This window comes from Coregonus clupeaformis, chromosome 8, assembly GCF_020615455.1.
Source record: "Coregonus clupeaformis isolate EN_2021a chromosome 8, ASM2061545v1, whole genome shotgun sequence".
In the NCBI taxonomy this organism is placed as follows: domain Eukaryota; kingdom Metazoa; phylum Chordata; class Actinopteri; order Salmoniformes; family Salmonidae; genus Coregonus; species Coregonus clupeaformis.
In genome coordinates, this window is record NC_059199.1 from 1,295,586 (window position 1) to 1,314,347 (window position 18,762).

Here is an 18,762-nt window from a genome sequence, read left to right on the forward strand (position 1 = left end):
TCAACTAATCAAAAGCTTGATGATTAGTTACTAGTTTAATGAGGTGTGCTGGTACTGGAATATATTAAATAAATGGAACTGGCTCGAGAAGAGATTTGGTTAACACTGACCTGGATGAAAAGTATTGCAGCAAGACGTCAACAGTGCAGCTTGGGCAGGTTGTCCAGGTGTACAGATTAAAGAAGTGAATGTCTGCATTCCGAACTCCAGGGGGAGGCATTGAGACAACTCCTTGACAACATCAACATTTGTGTCATTCTCAAAACATCAAAAGTTTTGAGAATGACACAAATATTAATTTTCACAAAGTCTGCTGCCTCAGTTTTTATGATGGCAATTTGCATATACTCCAGAATGTTATGAAGAGTGATCAAATGAATTGCAATTAATTGCAAAGTCCCTCTTTGCCATGAAAATGACCTTAATCCCCAAAAAGCATTTCCACTGCATTTCAGCCCTGCCACAAAAGGACTCTGTTCATGCTGATTGAGTTAGAATAACAGACTGGAAGCTTTAAAGGGAGGGTGGTGCTTGAAATCATTGTTCTTCCTCTGTTAACCATGGTTACCTTCAAGGAAACACGTGCCGTCATCATTGCTTTGCACAAAAAGGGCTTCACAGGCAAGGATATTGCTGCTAGTAAGATTGCACCTAAATCAACCATTTATCGGATCATCAAGACCTTCAAGGAGAGAGGTTCAATTGTTGTGAAGAAGGCTTCAGGGCACCCAAGAAAGTCCAGCAAGCGCCAGGACCGTCTCCTAAAGTTGATTCAGCTGCGAGATCGGGGCACCACCAGTGCAGAGCTTGCTCAGGAATGGCAGCAGGCAGGTGTGAGTGCATCTGCACGCACAGTGAGGCGAAGACCTTTGGAGGATGGCCTGGAGTCAAGAAGGGCAGCAAAGAAGCCACTTCTCTCCAGGAAAAACATAAGGGACAGACTGATATTCTGCAAAAGGTACAGGGATTGGACTGCTGAGGACTTGGGTAAAGTCATTTTCTCTGATGAAGCCCCTTTCCGATTGTTTGGGGCATCCAGAAAAAAGCTTGTCCGGAGAAGACAAGGTGAGCGCTACCATCAGTCCTGTGTCATGCCAACAGTAAAGCATCCTGAGACCATTCATGTGTGGGGTTGCTTCTCAGCCAAGGTAGTGGGCTCACTCACAATTTTGCCTAAGAACACAGCCATGAATAAAGAATGGTACCAACATTACCGAGAGCAACTTCTCCCAACCATCCAAGAACAGTTTGGTGACGAACAATGCCTTTTCCAGCATGATGGAGCACCTTGCTATAAGAAATGTTGGGTCCATGGCCAGGAAACTCCCCAGACCTTAATTCCATTGAGAACTTGTGGTCAATCCTCAAGAGGCGGGTGGACAAACAAAAACCCATAAATTCTGACAAACTCCAAGCATTGATTATGCAAGAATGGGCTGCCATCAGTCAGGATGTGGCCCAGAAGTTAATTGACAGCATGCCAGGGCGGATTGCAGAGGTCTTGAAAAAGAAGGGTCAACACTGCAAATATTGACTCTTTGCATAAACTTAATGTAATTGTCAATAAAAGCCTTTGACACTTATGGAATGCTTGTAATTATACTTCAGTGTACCATAGTAACATCTGACAAAAATATCTAAAAACACTGAAGCAGCAAACTTTGTGAAGACCAATACTTGTGACATTCTCAAAACTTTTGACCACGACTGTATACAGCATCTAATACTATACTGGACTCCTTCTAAAACAGTGGCAAGTGTTACCGAGTGGACCATCCTAAATAAATAAATACCAATTCTATTGTAGGGCCATTGTCAAACATGAGGATATTTTCAGATATTCATTGATTTTTTCAAGCTGCATTCCTAAAATGTAACGTAAAAAGGCCAATAATGTGTGACATGGGTTCAAACCCCACCTGCTCCTTCATATCTGTATTAATCTACCCACCTGTCTCCCCCTCTCATTAATGACGTTCTATATTAATAAAGAGAAAATACAAATCAAATATACATTAAAAGACCAATACTTTGAAAGCACAACATTAGAAATCCATTATAGGCTACAACATCATTAGATATTTGTTATCAAAGGTAGCGCTGGTCATTTCGGAGATGGTAAATGAAATGTAAGAGTGTGCAGATTTTTACCATGGGTTCATTAAGCCCAGGTGGGGACACACGCACTCACACACACACACACACACACACACACTCTCGTTCGCACTCTCTCACACACACACACACACACACTCTCGCACTCTCTCACACACACACACACACACACACACACACACACACACAAACACACACGCACTGCATTTAATGAATAAGTAAATCCATCTTGGCTATGGATACATAAAGGTGAACTCTGTGTACAGACACAGTGAACAAATCACTGTGCTCAAATCAATTGTGCTGCTCATGATAAAAGCCCTCATCCCTCCCCCTGTATTCCATCAGGCTGAGCTTGTCTTGAATATTAACTTGAGCCTGGGGGTTGAGGAGAATAGATAAGGTATTCTGCCAGGCAGTACAGGCGTGTGGGAGTGAGAGTACACGAACGACAGAGTTCTGAATGGGCTTTTTATTATGGGCGCTATTAGCCTGGCTTCCACTGTGATAACGTAGTGCGCAGTGGCTCTGGGCTTAATGGACGTCAACAATGTGTTATCACTGGGTTGTATTATATGGAGTGTGGTGAACTCAAAATGGAGGTGTGTCAGCTTGGTTGCCATTCTGTTTCTTCTTGACTATGATGATGGGGGAGTTGGCCAATGCAGAAACAGTGATAACCAGGTTGAAGGTGTGACACTGTAGTGGGCTTACCTTGTTCTTTGGCGTCCGACTAGTTGCATAACGGCTAGGGACGTATGTTTAAGGCTACCTAAAACTCCTGTCTGTCCCAGAAATAGAACCCACTCTCACACCCTCTACCTCCCCCCTCTCTCTTTCTCTCCCTCCCTCTCTGTTCCAGAACACGGATGACATATTGGTAGCGTCTGCTGAGTGTCCCAGCGATGACGAGGACTTGGAGGAGTGTGAGCCTGGAAATGGTGAGTCCACTCTGGGGGTTCTGTGTCCACTACAGGGGGTCCAGCAGCCCAGCAGAGACCCAAAAGAACAGAAACAGCTAGCTCCCCTAACCCACTTTGTTCTACTACTGTGACCCCATGACCTCCCATATGCAGCTCTGATTGGCCAGATGTGCACCCACCCTGGTTTCTCATTGGCTAAGATCTCAAAGCGGCGCAATGACAGCTCCAAAGTCTCCCGAGCGATCTGCCAGGTAGCCTAGCATCCAGATTGGGTAGCAGCAGGTGTTAGACGAGCTGTTGCACCAATCAGCCGCTCCGATCTTAACGAGGCCGGACAGGTTCAACATTGAACTCCTCTTGACTGTCTGCCCCGCAGTGGCGGCTGAGTGGACCCGGTACTGAGCGATGTCGACGTGAACAGAAAGGTCAAACGAACTTCTGACACTGGATGGACGGGGGTGTGAAAAGGGCAGGATGTTGATAGATTTTACCGTGGTTTCAGGACATAGTGCGCTGTCCGGTTGCTTGGGAAATTACAAGAACTCTTACATGCATCATAATGCTAAGACTGCCAGAGTTAAGTTCCACTGGGCATGTTTCTGTGTTCTCCGGTGAAGGCTCAAATCAAACGCTTACCCTACAGCAACCTAGGAGGTCTATAAATAACCTTAATAAAATATTTAGTTAACATTCCGTTTTTTTACCTTTCATGTTTTCATTTGATGTGGAATAGAACTCAGCAAAGATTACATTACGTTTGACAATTTTTATTCAATAGATGTTAACATGCTGACCAGACCTCTCGCACGCATGTTGATTTTGTCCACCCACACCAGACGCGATCAGGACACGCAGGTTGAAATATCAAAACGAACTCTAAACCAACTATATTAATTTGGGGACAGGTCGAAAAGCATTAAACATTTATGGCAATTTAGCTAGCTAGCTTGCTGTTTTATTTGTCCTGGGATATAAACATTGGGTTGTTATTTTACCTGAAATTCACAAGGTCCTCTACTCCGACAATTAAGCCACAGATAAAAGGGTAAACCGAGTTCGTTTCTAGTAATCTCTCCTCCTTCAGACTTCTTCTTCTTCTTTGGACTTTATATTGCGGTTGGCATCCAACTTAAAGGTGCATTACCACCACAAACTGGACTGGAGTGTGGACCTCAGTTCATCTTTCAATCACCCACATGGGTATATGCTCCTAAAAACCAATGAGGAGATGGGAGATGTGGGACTTGCGCGCCAAGTGTCTATTTTAGCGTCTGGCTATGCAGACGCTTGTTGACGCGCGCGAGCAGTTAGGTGCAATGATTGAATAACATGTATGTGTACATTTATTTTTGCAACGCTCGTGCACACGACGCGAGCGGTGTGGTCAGCAGGTTAAGGCGTTTTAAAAACCACATGAAAATCTTATTACACCTTAAGTGGGTGGAAATTACTGTGTTTACTAGGTAATACTGATCTAAACCAAGACGAAATACTTGACACTACATCAATTCTCTGTGCGGTTTCACCGTAGGTGGTGGAAGCCAAAATAGAGGTTTAATTACCTTGTTATCAGAATGATAAATGTTTTTCGGTGGCTGCCTGCTGCCCAGAAGACAGAGGAGTACCACACACTATCGTTTTGGGGCCTCCCGAGTGGCGCAGCGGTCTAAGGCACTGCATCGCAGTGCTAGAGGCGTCACTACAGACCTGGGTTCGATCCCGGGCTATATCACAACTGGCCGTGACCGGAAGTCCCATAGGGCGGCGCACAATTGGCCCAGCGCCGTCCGGGTTAAGGGAGGGTTTGGAAGGGGGGGGCCGCCTACAGGCTGACCTCGGTCGTCAGTTGGACAGTGTTTCCTCCGACACATTGGTGCGGCTGGCTTCCGGGTTAAGAAGTGCGGTTTGGCGGGTCATGTTTCGGAGGACGCAAAAAAGCAAGTAAAATATGCAAAAATGAAACTTAAGAACGGGAAGCATAGAAACAGTGCACATAGAACATATATACTACTTCTTAGACTTGCTTTCAAATGAGAACGACAGATCTACAACACACAGTTCTATGTGAATTCGGTCGAGAACCCATAGAGAACCCATAAAGCTGCCCTTGGTTTGGAAGATCGAAAATCCACTTTACTCACTCCATTGTGAAATGATATGACCTTTTGAGAGAGTCTGAGCTTTTCCACTAGTTAGGTTAGCCTGCTGTGGTCACTTGTCTGTATTGGTCACCCTCTCCACAGCACTAGAGGAAGACTCACCTTTTTAAAACCGAACCAAAACTCAAAAGGGCGTGGGTTTTTTCCCTAATAAGCAAGCAGATCGTTAAAGATGGATACTGACGCAGACGAACAAACACGGGGACTTAGTTATTCTGCCTATCACGGTGGCTCGTCCTGAGCCACTTGAAATATTAACGGTTGAACGACTGACTGTTCAGAGTTTGTACATTGCAAAAAAAATTGCTTTTATTATGTTGTGGATGGAATAGAGATTAGAAACCATTATGTTCTAGTCTCTGTCTAACCGAATGTATTCTCCATCTCTGCTATTTCTATGCTTCCTGTTCTGAAGTTTCATTTTTGCGTCTTTTACTTTCGGTTTTGTACACCAGCTTCAAACAGCTGAAACAACTATATTTTTGGTTATGGAAAATATATTTCACAGCGGTTTAGATGGTACAATCATTCTCTACACTATACTTGCTTGTTTAGTTACATAAACTGAAATTAGGCGAACTATTATAATTTTTGCAACCAGGAAATGGCACAGAAATGCAGCTTTAAAGGGGAACATTCATGACTTGTCTCTATGCATTGTCTGGCCAGGGAACTAAACATTCCATCTCACTGACCTGGAGCTCTGTGACAGCACCGTCACTTGCCCCTCTCATTAGACTTTTCTGTAGTGTACATGTGTGGGAGAGCGAGAGGAAGGGGGTGGGAGAGAGAGAGGGATGGAGAGAGAGAGAGGTAGAGAGAGAGAGAGAGAGAGAGAGAGAGGTAGAGAGAGAGAGAGAGAGAGAGAGAGAGAGAGAGAGAGAGAGAGAGAGAGAGAGAGAGCGAGAGAGCGAGCGAGAGGAAGAGAGAGAGAGAGAGGTAGAGAGAGAGAGAGCGAGCGAGAGGGAGAGAGAGAGAGAGAGAGAGAGAGAGAGAGAGAGAGAGAGAGAGAGTGAGAGAGGTAGAGAGAGAGCGAGAGGAAGAGAGAGAGAGAGAGAGAGAGACACAGATTGTTAGCAGGTTAAAGAGAGAAGGCTGGAGCTAGCTGTATCTCTTTGTGTGTGTGTGTGTGTGTGTGACTGTGTGTGTGTGTGTTCATGTCTTTGTCTGTGTATGAGTCCTCCAAAGCCGATGCTGTGGTGTAGATAGCAGGGCTTTGTTAAAGAGAGCCCTGCTATGTATTCTCCCTATTCTGTCTGGGGCTCATTAAAAGTGAGTGAAACCAAATCCAGGCTCGGTTGGATGATGTAATTACAGCAAGTCTAACGAGGCCAAATATTAATTAGCCCGGTGGGAGAGGCAGGCAGGGCAGATAGAAAACTCACAAGTTACACAGAGAGGGATCCCTTCTCTACCTCTCTACCTCTCTCTCTCTCTCTCTCTCTCTCTCTCTCTCTCTCTTCTCTCTCTCTCTCTCTCTCTCTCTGTCTCTACCTCTCTCTCCCTCTCTCTCTCTCTCTCTCTCTGTCTCTCTCTACCTCTCTCTCTCCGGCCTCTTCTTTCTTTTATGATCAGTCTCACTCTCTCCCTCTCTGTCGCCATCCTAGTTCTTGTTCCCCTTCTTTAACTTTGTATGTGTGTTTTGACATGTGTGCTTCCGTGTGTATGTGTGTGTTTATTTCCCCTTTGGACTCCACTGAAAAGCCTTCAGAGAGTTACAATGTTTGAGCTCTCTGCATCAACAGTCACTTTCTTCGAGGGAAGAAGTTTTAAAACACAAAAATACCCTTTGAAGCTAGAATACGCAGTTGAAACAACAAAGTGCCCACCCCGCCTCTGTTTTGGTAAAAAGCTGTGGGGCTAGAGAAATGTAACCACTCTCAGATTAATTGACAGAGCTATGGATGCAAGGACTGACCATCCATGATATCAACATTATAGTTTTTTTTACCCCCTTTTTCAATCTTGTCTCATCGCTGCAACTCCCCAAAGGGCTCGGGAGGTGAAGGTCGAGTCATACGCAAAAATGAAACTTATGAACGGGAAGCATAGAAACAGTGCACATAGAACATATATAGCGCTTCTTTGACTTGCTTTCAATGAGAATGACAGATCTATAACACACAGTTCTATGTGAATTCGGTCGGGTTCCCAAAAAGTTACATATTGCAGCTTTAAAGAACAAATGGTGAGGCAGAAATAACTTTTGGTCAAATATAAAAACCCATCCCCTTTAACTTACCATAGAGAGCACTGTAGCCCCCCTGTGGTCAAACTGATCAATTGAGAACAGTGGGCATATATCTGTATGGTGATGTTGATATACACTGAGTGAATCAAACATAAAGAACGCCTGCTCGTTCCATGACAGACTGACCAGGTGAATCCAGGTGAAAGCTATGATCCCTTATTGATGTCACCTGTTAAATCCACTTCAATCAGTGTAGACGAAGGGGAGGAGACAGGTTAAAGGAGGATTTTTAAGCCTTGAGAGAAATGAGACATGGATTGTGTATGTGTGCCATTCAGAGGGTGAATGGACAAGACAAAAGAGAGAATTGGAAAGTGACCTCATTGATTGTAGTCATATATTTCACTTCCTATTAAGTATGTATTATACAGTGTCTGAATACAGAGGAACATACACACCTATGCTGGTTGATACTAGGGCGGCAGGTAGCTTAGTGGTTAAGAGCGTTGTGGCAGTAACCGAAAGGTCGCTGGTTCTAATCCCTGAGCTGACTAGGTGAAAAATCTGTCGATGTGCCCTTGAGCAAGGCACTTAACCCTAATTGCTCCTGTAAGTCACTCTGGATAAGAGCATCTGCTAAATGACAAAAAAATATAAAATAAAAAAATATATACTATATATTCATATATTTCCATGTGTCAATAGACTATATTTGAGGCAGTTTCTGTGCATCAATATATAGTATATTGTCTGTCTTCAAATCCAATACGCTCACTGAGGTAGAATATCAACCAGCTTCAGCTCCACTCTCCTCAGGAAAAAAACACTGCAGCCATATTAAAAATGAATTCATGTTGAAGAAATCACATAAAGAAAAAGTGTAAACAAATGTAGTTTGCCAGATTAATGTAGCTTTTTCTTCTTCTTCTGTCCTTAATGAGATTGTGGGTTTTACTATGCCCTGTAAATACTTCATTTGAATGAAACATCTGACCTTTTTTTATATACTGACACATTTTCTAGTCTTAAATACCATTGTGGATTTTAAAAAAGTGATAGGAACAAAATTATTTCAGTAAATATTAATAAGAGATGAGAAGACTGACAGTGAGAGAGAGAGAGAGAGAGAGAGAGAGAGAGAGAGAGAGAGAGAGAGAGAGAGAGAGAGAGAGAGAGAGAGAGAGAGAGAGAGAGAGAGAGAGAGAGAGAGAGAGAGAGAGAGAGAGAGAGAGAGAGAGAGAGAGAGAGAGAGAGAGAGAGAGAGAGGGGAGAAAGAAGACAAGAAGGAGAGAAAAGAGGGAGAAAGAGAGACAAATTTAAGGGCGGTAAAGAAGTTGATATTTCATGCGTTCACTCAGCCCAGGATCAAACAGAGTTTGTTGGGGCCTCAGGACCCTCTAATTTGAGTCACGCTGAGGTAGAAACAGTATGCAGCCGACCAAGCCAAAACCAGGGAGAATTCATGGACCCCATCCAGACGTGCTGTGCAGAAAGCACTGCGGAAAGGAGCAACCCGTTGTAATCAATCAGACGTGGTGAACGTAGATTCATTGATCAACGTCAGAATACATTACCCTCCCTCAGGACGTAGAACAGCGTGGACTGTGTATTCAATTATTCGCTGTCTATGTGAAAGGAAACTGTGTGCTTTTCGCTATTGAATGCACACTAGGTCCAGATAAAGAACGTCTTAACTAAATCAAGGATGTAGTGTTCATGAAATTGATTATTACCAAATATAGCAGACCATTGCAGAGATGGAGAAGGCATTCGGTTAGACAGAGACTAGAACATACTGGTTTCTAATCTCTATTCCATCCACAACATAATAAAAGCAATTTTTTTAATGCAACGTACAAACTCTGAACAGTCAGTCGTTCAAACGTTAATATTTCAAGTGGCTCAGGACGAGCCACCGTGATAGGCAGAATAACTAAGTCCCCGTGTTTGTTCGTCTGCGTCAGTATCCATCTTTAACGATCTGCTTGCTTATTAGGGAAAAAACACACGCCCTTTTGAGTTTTGGTTCAGTTTTTAAAAAGTGAGTCTTCCTCTAGTGCTGTGGAGAGGGTGACTGATACAGACAAGGGACCAGAGCAGGCTAACATAACTAGTGGAAAAGCTCAGACTCTCTCAACAGGTCAAATCATTTCACAATGGAGTGAGTAAAGTGGATTTTCGATCTTCCAAACCAAGGGCAGCTTTATGGGTTCTTTATGGGTTCTTGGCAGTTCTCATTGTGACGATGACCGAAGCGTTTGAAGCCTGTTTGAACATGTCCATTCACACCAGCTGATTCATCATACAGCCAATGGCATGGCTGTGTGGCCAACCTATGGGTGTTAACTGACCAATCAGAAGCTGCATATGCCGTTAAAGGGCACAGTCATGGGAAGGGGAGGTATACCAGAGGTATTGATAGGACTGTGTCCAGACAAAGACACACTCAGTGAAGAGATGAGCGAGTCAAGTGCAGCTATACATGTACATGTCTGTGTGCTCTGTGTTTGAGTGTTGAGAACCCATCATCTTCTCCATCCTGTGGTTAACAGTAACTTTTCCTATCATGGCATGGCACCAAGGACAAAGCTTATAGCAGTCACGCTAAAGCTGTGAATTCTGTGGCCAGTAGAGAGTGGTGGTATCATTTGCAGGGGTGGTCCTCTCAAAATTATTTTGCATACTCATTTATGATAATTAGTACCAAAGGCCTACAACATATTTGAGAAGAATGTGAACAGTAATACATGACTGTACATTCTAAGAGAGTCTTGGATTCACATTATGATCACAACTACTTAGAAGCAGGTGCACAAAGCATCTTTAGCGATTACTTTAACCAAGTTACACTTTTTCCCAACTATTTTCTGTAGACACATTGAGCAGCTCCACCAGATGCATAACTGCTCTAGGTTTTCTCACAACACTCAGACACCTATAACTGGGCCACGCAGGAGCGGAACACATTGAGGGGTAGTCAGCATACAGACAGACGGATGGCGAGGTAAAGATACACTACATGACCAAAAGTATGTGGACACCTGCTCGTCAAACATCTCATTCCAAAATCATGGGCATTAATATGGAGTTGGTCCCCCCCTTTGCTGCTATAACAGCATCAACTCTTCTGCGAAGGCTTTCCACTAGATGTTGGAACATTGCTGCGGGGACTTGCTTCCATTCAGCCACAAGAGCATTAGTGAGGTTTGGCAATGATGTTGGGCGATTAGGCCTGGCTTGCAGTCGGCGTTCCAATTCATCCCAAAGGTGTTCGATAGGGTTGCGGTCAGGGCTCTGTGTAGGCCAGTCAAGTTCTTCCACACCGATCTCGACAAACCGTTTCTGTATGGATCTCGCTTTGTGCACGGGAGAATTGTCATGCTGAAACAGGAAAGGGCCTTCCCCAAACTGTTGCCACAAAGTTGGAAGCACAGAATGGTCTAGAATGGCATTGTATGCTGAAGCGTTAAGATTTCCCTTCACTGGAACTAAGGGGCCTAGCCCGAACCATGAAAAACAGCCCCAGACCATTATTCCTCCTCCACCAAACTTTACATTTGGCAATATGCGTTCGGGCAGGTAGCGTTCTTCTGGCATCCACCAGATTCGTCCGTCGGACTGCCAGATGGTGAAGCGTGATTCATCACTCCAGAGAACGCGTTTCCACTGCTCCAGAGTCCAATGGCGGTGAGCTTTACACCACTCCAGCCGACGCTTGGCATTGCGCATGGTGATCTTAGGCTTGTGTGCGGCTGCTCGGCCATGGAAACCCATTTCATGAAGCTCCCGACAAACAGTTATTGTGCTGACATTGCTTCCAGAGGCAGTTTGGAACTCGGTAGTGAGTGTTGCAACCGAGGACAGACGATTTTTACACACTACGCGCTTCACCACTCGGCTGTCCTTCTGTGAGCTTGTGTGGCCTACAACTTCACAGCTGAGCCGTTGTTGCTCCTAGACGTTTCCACTTCACAATAACAGCACTTACAGGTGACCGGGGCAGCTCTAGCAGGGCAGAAAATTGACGAACTGACTTGTTGGAAAGGTGGCATCCTATGACGGTGCCACGTTGAAAGTCACCGAGCTCTTCAGTAACTGCCAATGTTTGTCTATAGAGATTGCATGGCTGTGTGCTCGATTTTATACACCTGTCAACAACGGGTGTGGCTGAACTAGCTGAATCCACTAATTTGAAGGGTTGTCCACATACTTTTATAGATACAGTATAGCTGCACCTTCATCTTATCCAGCCACAGACAAGAAGCTAACTATCTCTAGCGTCCAGAAGATGGGAGAGTAGGAAACATTTGAAAGATTACTTAGAATCTGACGAGTTTACAGAATATGTATGACAAGTCCTCTAATAATCTATAGTGCTATCTTATTTGGGCTAATGGTTAATTCATTTTCTCTGTGAATTTTTCTCTGTTCCTCAAATATGCCACCACTTTCTTCAAGGTGTATCTTAACCTTCAGACACAGAGATACACACACATAAAAGCAGGCGCCCTTATGTTGCCAGGGTAACACAGTGGCCATTTATCTGTGCAGCAGGAGTTGTATGAGTTGGGAATGGGCTGGATCCTATAAGGTTGAATACTGACTAACTTTTCTCTTTCTCAGCATTCATGTTTTTACTCCCTTTCAAGGCCTGTTTTTGTGCGCTGTGTATTATTGTTGATAATCTTTTGAAAGGTTTTGTGTAAGAGTTGCACTATAACCCTTCTGAAAGTCCCTTGTCCTACTAATTGTGGGGTTGTCAGGAAAAATGTGGCTTGGGGGGCTTGAGCACTGGTGGGATATGTTGGCCTGGGGGTGACAAATACACCCCAAAATACCCTTGATACACGTTTCTAGATTCCCCCCTCCACACTCACTCGCTTCATCCGATCTCTATTCCGTTTAGATGCATTAATTTACCTCATCAACTCAAGAAAGGGCCAACGTTAAGACTATGTATGATTAATGTTATGGACATTTCTGTGGCTTACGTTATCATTGTCCATAAAAATAAATGTCATAACCTTTTAAATTGCCCCTAACATTTTTGCTAATTGTTTCTGTGATTGTGACCCTGACACGATTACGGGATGTGGCAGAGGGTAGCAGATCGTTTTTTGAAGAGGGAATGTAATTTGTTATTTACGTTGTTCTTTGTACTGCTAACACTTTCCTATTATGTTTAACATCTCCAATTGGTGCTCCTGTGTTTGACTCAATGATTTTGTCCTGACTTAACTACAAAGCAATGTACTGATGTGTAACACCCTAAAATGTTTTATTAACTGTGGGTGTGAATATATTACAAAGGACAAAAAAGTAGTTCACAAAATCATTCAATTCCCCTCTAAGACCGAATATGAAGGCATAGAGATCCGGCTAAGACAGAAAGATCTGAGAAATTGTTGTTAACTGTGTTGGGTGATAATTGAGAACAGGATTTTTTTATGTCCCATGTTTTAGCATATCTAGTGGGAGGAGATGGGTGTTGGGACAACATCTGTAGACTGTGTTTTAGGGTAGAAACTAGGGGAATCAGTTTCCCCTAGCTGGTGTTTAGGGTTTGAATACAGATTACAGCTAAGAATTTAGCTGTAGAAATCACCATGCCCCCAGGCGGAATGGGATTTGAACCATTCTTTATGAAAACTGAAAAACACAATGAATTATTAAGACAATTATTTTATTTTTCACACGAAAAAGAAAATAAAATAAAAAGAAGTGGGGGGAAAGTTGTTTATCACTATCCGAGAACAATCTTACACAGCTTTCTTTTTGTAATTTTTTTTTTCATGCAAAAATCATGCGGCCAATTTGTTGATGTAAGTGACCTGAACTCCGTGGTTTGCTATCTTATTTAACCCAAAGAAAAACTGAGAGTTAGCATAGAAATAGAACAGCATAGACAGGCAGACAGAGAAGGATAGCTTGTATCTAGTAGATGTTGATCTGTTGTTTAGTCTTTTAAACATGTAAAGTAACATATCTGTGTAGTCATGTCCAGTCTAGCGTCAGGGAGATATCATAAGGAATATCAGAATATTTATTATTATCTTTATACCATATATTGTACATCTGTTTAGTCAACTTAACTCTTTAAATAGAAGACTAAAGACTAACTAAACTAGCTTTAGAACTAACCTCATGTTAAGTTTTAGTGCTGTTCTAATAATGGTGTTGGTGTTTTCATTTCAACTGTTGTTGCTTTTCTTTTTTTGTCCGGAGGGGGTGCACTCAGTTTCTCACTAACGCTTTCTTCCCTCCGTTGTCTCTTTCTTGTCCTAGGAGGTGAATTAGTGTTGCCCATAATAACTGTGGACTCACTAGACCCCCCCTATGCCACCCGCTACCCCGTAATCCCCCCGCCCCCCACCTATCGCCCCTTCCTCGAAACCACCAAAGAGTCCCTCCCCCTGCCCAACGGTCGCCCCCCCTGCCCACTGGATCAGGAGGACTGCGAGGAGGCGGGGCCCATCGAGGTGTCCGCCTACGGCTCAGGCGAGATGACTGAGTCGGACGACGAGGACTATTACAAAAACTCCCCCCTCGTCACCGATAGGACGGTCCTCCCCCCTCCCCCCAACGAGGGCAGTGTCCAGAACCCCCGCGACCGACACTTCTCCCACCGCCCCCCCCTGTCGTCCACCCCCACGGCCAACCCCGACCAGCTAGGTCCCAGGCTCAACAAGCCGGGCGGCAGCAGCAGCAACATTCCCGCCGGCAAGATGAACACCCGGGATCAAGTGCTGCTGCCGCCCGCCCACCCCTCTTCCGACCCTGACCGCCACCGCCACGTCCCGGGCGTAACCTACCCTCCCAATTTCCCCCATGTGCCCACCCAAGACCCCACGTCCCCGGAGAGAGGAGGGCCTCCCGGCGCGGTAGAGGTGATCAGGGAGTCCAGCAGCACCACTGGCATGGTGGTGGGCATCGTGGCGGCCGCTGCCCTCTGCATCCTCATCCTACTCTATGCCATGTACAAGTACCGTAACCGTGACGAGGGCTCCTACCAGGTGGACCAGAGCCGTAACTACATCAGTAACTCGGCCACGCAGAGCAACGGCACCTTGGTGAAGGAGAAGCAGCCGGGCACAGCCAAGACAACCACCAAGAACAAGAAGAACAAAGACAAGGAGTACTACGTCTGAGACCAGCCAGAAACAGAGGACGAAAGGAGACGCACAGAGAGGAGGAGGGATGGAGAGGAGGAGAGAGGGAAGGGTTGAAGGTATAGGTAGGAGAGGTAGGAGAGGGTAAGGCACTAGATAAACTGACAACTGTAGAGTAATGAGTAAAATATTTGTTGGCAGAGTTTTCTTTTGTTTAGTATAGTGGTTACCTTGCTGACAAAATGACCTCCTAGCTTTCCTTCTCATCCCATTTAGAGCCTAAAGCAGAGAGAGAAAAGATGGGATTGGCACAGAAACATATTTAATTAGATCTACACATAGTCCTATTTTTTCCACAGTTATTAAAAACACGTGTGATATTCTTCATTACAGTAATATTCTTTCTCACATAGCCGTATAACCTTTTTTTTGAAAACACAGAGCGACAAAGTCTTGGCTACAACGAATGGCTGCCAAACCTCGCTCAAAGCAACATATTTTGGGCCAACTGCCAGACCCAGAGCTCATGCCACAATGGAGCCAGCTAATCCAGCAGCGTTTTAAAGGGTACAATCAGAGTTAAGCATGGTGCTACAGAGACACAGAGAAGAAAGAACCACCATCAGTGTTAGAGCAGAGGCCTATTGTTTGGTATCAGATGCTAAGTAGCGGGTCTAAACAGCCAAAAAAGCTAACGGATTAAATCGTAAATGTGTTGATTCTATCTAAATAGATGGGTTTGTATTGGAAGTTGAAACCTCACTGCTAGCCAAGTATGATAACACCAAATTACTGCCAACATACAGAAACTAGGTGTCAAATCTGCCTCCTTCCCTCATCCAAGAATTCAAACATCACCTCACTCCTCTTGTAAAGTCTTTCTCTTTCTCTCCCACTCCGCTTCTCTTTCACTTGTGCGCTCTCTTTCTCTCCCTGTCTGTGGTCCTGAGGAGCTGATGCGACATTATTCTGCTGTGTTTCAAGCATGTAGTATTAATTTACAAAAAAGAGATGCCTATTTCTGTGGAGAAAAAAAAAAAATGATAATGCTGTTTGATAACGTTTAACTAGCGAACCATGTGTGAGAACAACAAAAACTCCAACCAACCAACGGATGCTACTTATTACGTTTTAGCCGCCAAACCAACTTCTGAGAACAAAACCCTGGGTCGTCTTTCAGTTTTCCAACAGATAGGCTATCCGTCATGTGTTCTCTTCTGGGCTCCACACAGCATTTCACCCTACTGAGCCCACTAATGCGGAGGAACTAGCTCACATCGTTACTATCGAACAAAGACCAGAAACCAACCTCCAGCAGATAAACTGACTTTGTTCTAAATAAATATATATATGTATAGACGTTTCAGAGAAAAAAAACCTATGGACCTAACTGAGAGCGTGTCATAAGAGAAGAAATTCACCCGAATGCGCGTGCATCAGTGGACTGGGTGATAGATAACGAATATGATGAACGATTGATACTTTGACGTGAGACCAATTTCCCCCCCACCCCCACCAATCATACATACTATGACCAACATTCAACGACAGTGGGAAACGCAGGTAGAGATTAAAATACTTTTTTTGGTTTGCTGTTTTTGTTTAGTTTTTTGGTTTCTTTCCCTCAAAAATGAGAGACATTTGATGGAAATTGTGAATTCATTTGGCAGGGGAGTCCCACTGTCGCCCCCTGGTGTTGGGGGGAAAGCGTACGTTACCTTGGATCTGCGTTCTTGCCTCTCATTGGTCAAGACAGATGACAGCCAATAAGGGCAAGCCCAGCGAAAAACATTCAATGAAAAAAAAAATTTACAGAACAAGCAGTTCCCTTGCAGATGTACAAGAACTCTAGTATTCCAATTTTCTCAACTCTATTAAAAAAGAAAACTGTACAATGAAAAGAAAAGAAAAACCTTCAAAAAAAGTTTGTGAAATGTCTAAATATTTGAATCTCTCATCCCATTACTAAGAAAATATGTGTTTTCCCTATTACCATTCCTGTTTAGAGAAAACATTATGACAAAGATAATCAATTCCGGGAAATTGGAAATTTATATTTAATTGGTAATTGAGCAAATATGATTTGGGTTTACAAACATAAAACCGTGTTTTCTCATTGTCAGTACAGAGAAAATATATTCTCCATCCCTCCTGCTGCCATCTCAATCTGTTCTTGTCCCACATACATCCCCCTATCCTTCATCCCCCTTTACTCACAATGGCAGATTGTATGTTACCATTTAACTGAAGACCGAACAGGGTTCTTATCCATCTTGTATTTTCTATTGTTTTATATATATATATCTCTATAACTGCTAGAGTCTGGAGACTGGCTCCATCCCACCCATCCTTCTTCCTCATCCAGTTTGTTCAGTTTACATTCCAATCCATCCTCCTCCCAGTATCTTCCTGTTCTTTCTAAATGTTATTGTAAAGTGTTCCAGTGAGATGACTCTAAATATGTGGGGAATACACTTGGTTATATACTTCTTATATATCTTGTTGCGTGGTCTGTTGATCTCAATCAGTCAAATATATTCCAGATGTTGTTTTTCAGGTTGGAAGGTGTTAACACAACACTTATTTCAACACTCCTTCTTTAACACGTACATACAGTGAGGGAAAAATTTATTTGATCCCCTGCTGATTTTGTACGTTTGCCCACTGACAAAGAAATGATCAGTCTATAATTTTAATGGTAGGTTTATTTGAACAGTGAGAGACAGAATAACAACAACAAAAATCCAGAAACAAAAATGTTATAAATTGATTTGCATTTTAATGAGGGAAATAAGTATTTGACCCCCTCTCAATCAGAAAGATTTCTGGCTCCCAGGTGTCTTTTATACAGGTAACGAGCTGAGATTAGGAGCACCCTCTTAAAGGGAGTGCTCCTAATCTCAGCTTGTTACCTGCATAAGATAGAGGCCCGTCTGAAGTTTGCCATTGAACATCTGAATGATTCAGAGGAGAACTGGGTGAAAGTGTTGTGGTCAGATAAAACCAAACTCGAGCTCTTTGGCATCAACTCAACTCGCCGTGTTTGGAGGAGGAGGAATGCTGCCTATGACCCCAAGAACACCATCCCCACCGTCAAACATGGAGGTGGAAACATTATGCTTTGGGGGTGTTTTTCTGCTAAGGGGACAGGACAACTTCACCGCATCACAGGGACGATGGACGGGGCCATGTCCTGTCAAATCTTGGGTGAGAACCTCCTTTCCTCAGCCAGGGCATTGAAAATGGGTCGTGGATGGGTATTCCAGCATGACAATGACCCAAAACACACGGCCAAGGCAACAAAGGAGTGGCTCAAGAACACTAAGTAGCTCCTACTTCAACTTACAGAAGTGTTATAGATGCTGCATTATAGGTACTAATTATAGGTACTACTCCCGTATAATGTTAGTCCCGTACACCTGTCAGGAGTCATTGTGAAGTCATTAATACACATGCAGAGACATCACAACCGACATCACAACATAATCCTGTCTGCCTTCCAGGATGCGTAGGTGATGAGTGGAAGAGGTGATAAGCGTGCTGCATTGTATCCTTACCTACACACATAGGTCACTGTATATACCAGCTGAAACACTATACACTCACCGGCAAGTTTATTAGGTACAGCACCCCGTTCACAAAAATGTATCGTTCCTACAGACAGTGAGTCACGTGGCCGTGGCTTGCTATATAAAGCAGGCAGACGGGCATCCTGTTACTAAGCGAGTTTTGGGCGTGGTATGATCGTCGGTGCCAGGCATGCCGGATCCCGTATTTGGTCTTTTCACGCAGGACATTGTCTAGGGTTTCACGAGAATGGTGCGACAGACAAAAAACATCCAGTCAGCGGCTGTCCTGTGGGGGAAAATAGCTTGTTGATGAGAGAGGTCGAAGGAGAATGGCAAGAATCATGCAAGCTAACAGGCCTCAAACAGACAAATAACGGCGCAGTACAACAGTGGTGTGCAGAACGGCATCGCCTAACGCAGAACTCGTCAATCCTTGTCACGGATGGGCTATTGCAGCAGACTACCAGGAAGAGTAGCTGCTGCTTTGGGGATCCCTAATAAATACAAATACAAATACACCGGGTAAAAATAAGAAGAAGCCGCTCCAGTGGGCACGTGATCACCAACACTGGACAATTGTGGAGTGGAAAAACATCGCCTGGTCCGACAAATCCCGGTTCCAGTTGCATCATGCTGATGGCAGAGTCAGGATTTGGTGTAAGCAGCATGAGTCCAATGACCCATCCTGCCTGGTGC

General features: G+C 44.0%; 1 protein-coding gene across 1 annotated transcript in view; it reads left to right on the forward strand.

The window, feature by feature from the left end:
- Positions 1–16,990, forward strand: part of LOC121571120 (neurexin-2) — a 712,543-nt gene extending 695,553 nt beyond the window's left edge. The window contains 2 exon segments of the mRNA XM_041882424.2: positions 2,978–3,056; positions 13,674–16,990. Coding sequence (XP_041738358.2) covers positions 2,978–3,056; positions 13,674–14,536 — 942 coding nt within the window. The 3' untranslated portion in view covers positions 14,537–16,990.
- The last annotated feature ends 1,772 nt before the right edge of the window (positions 16,991–18,762 follow it).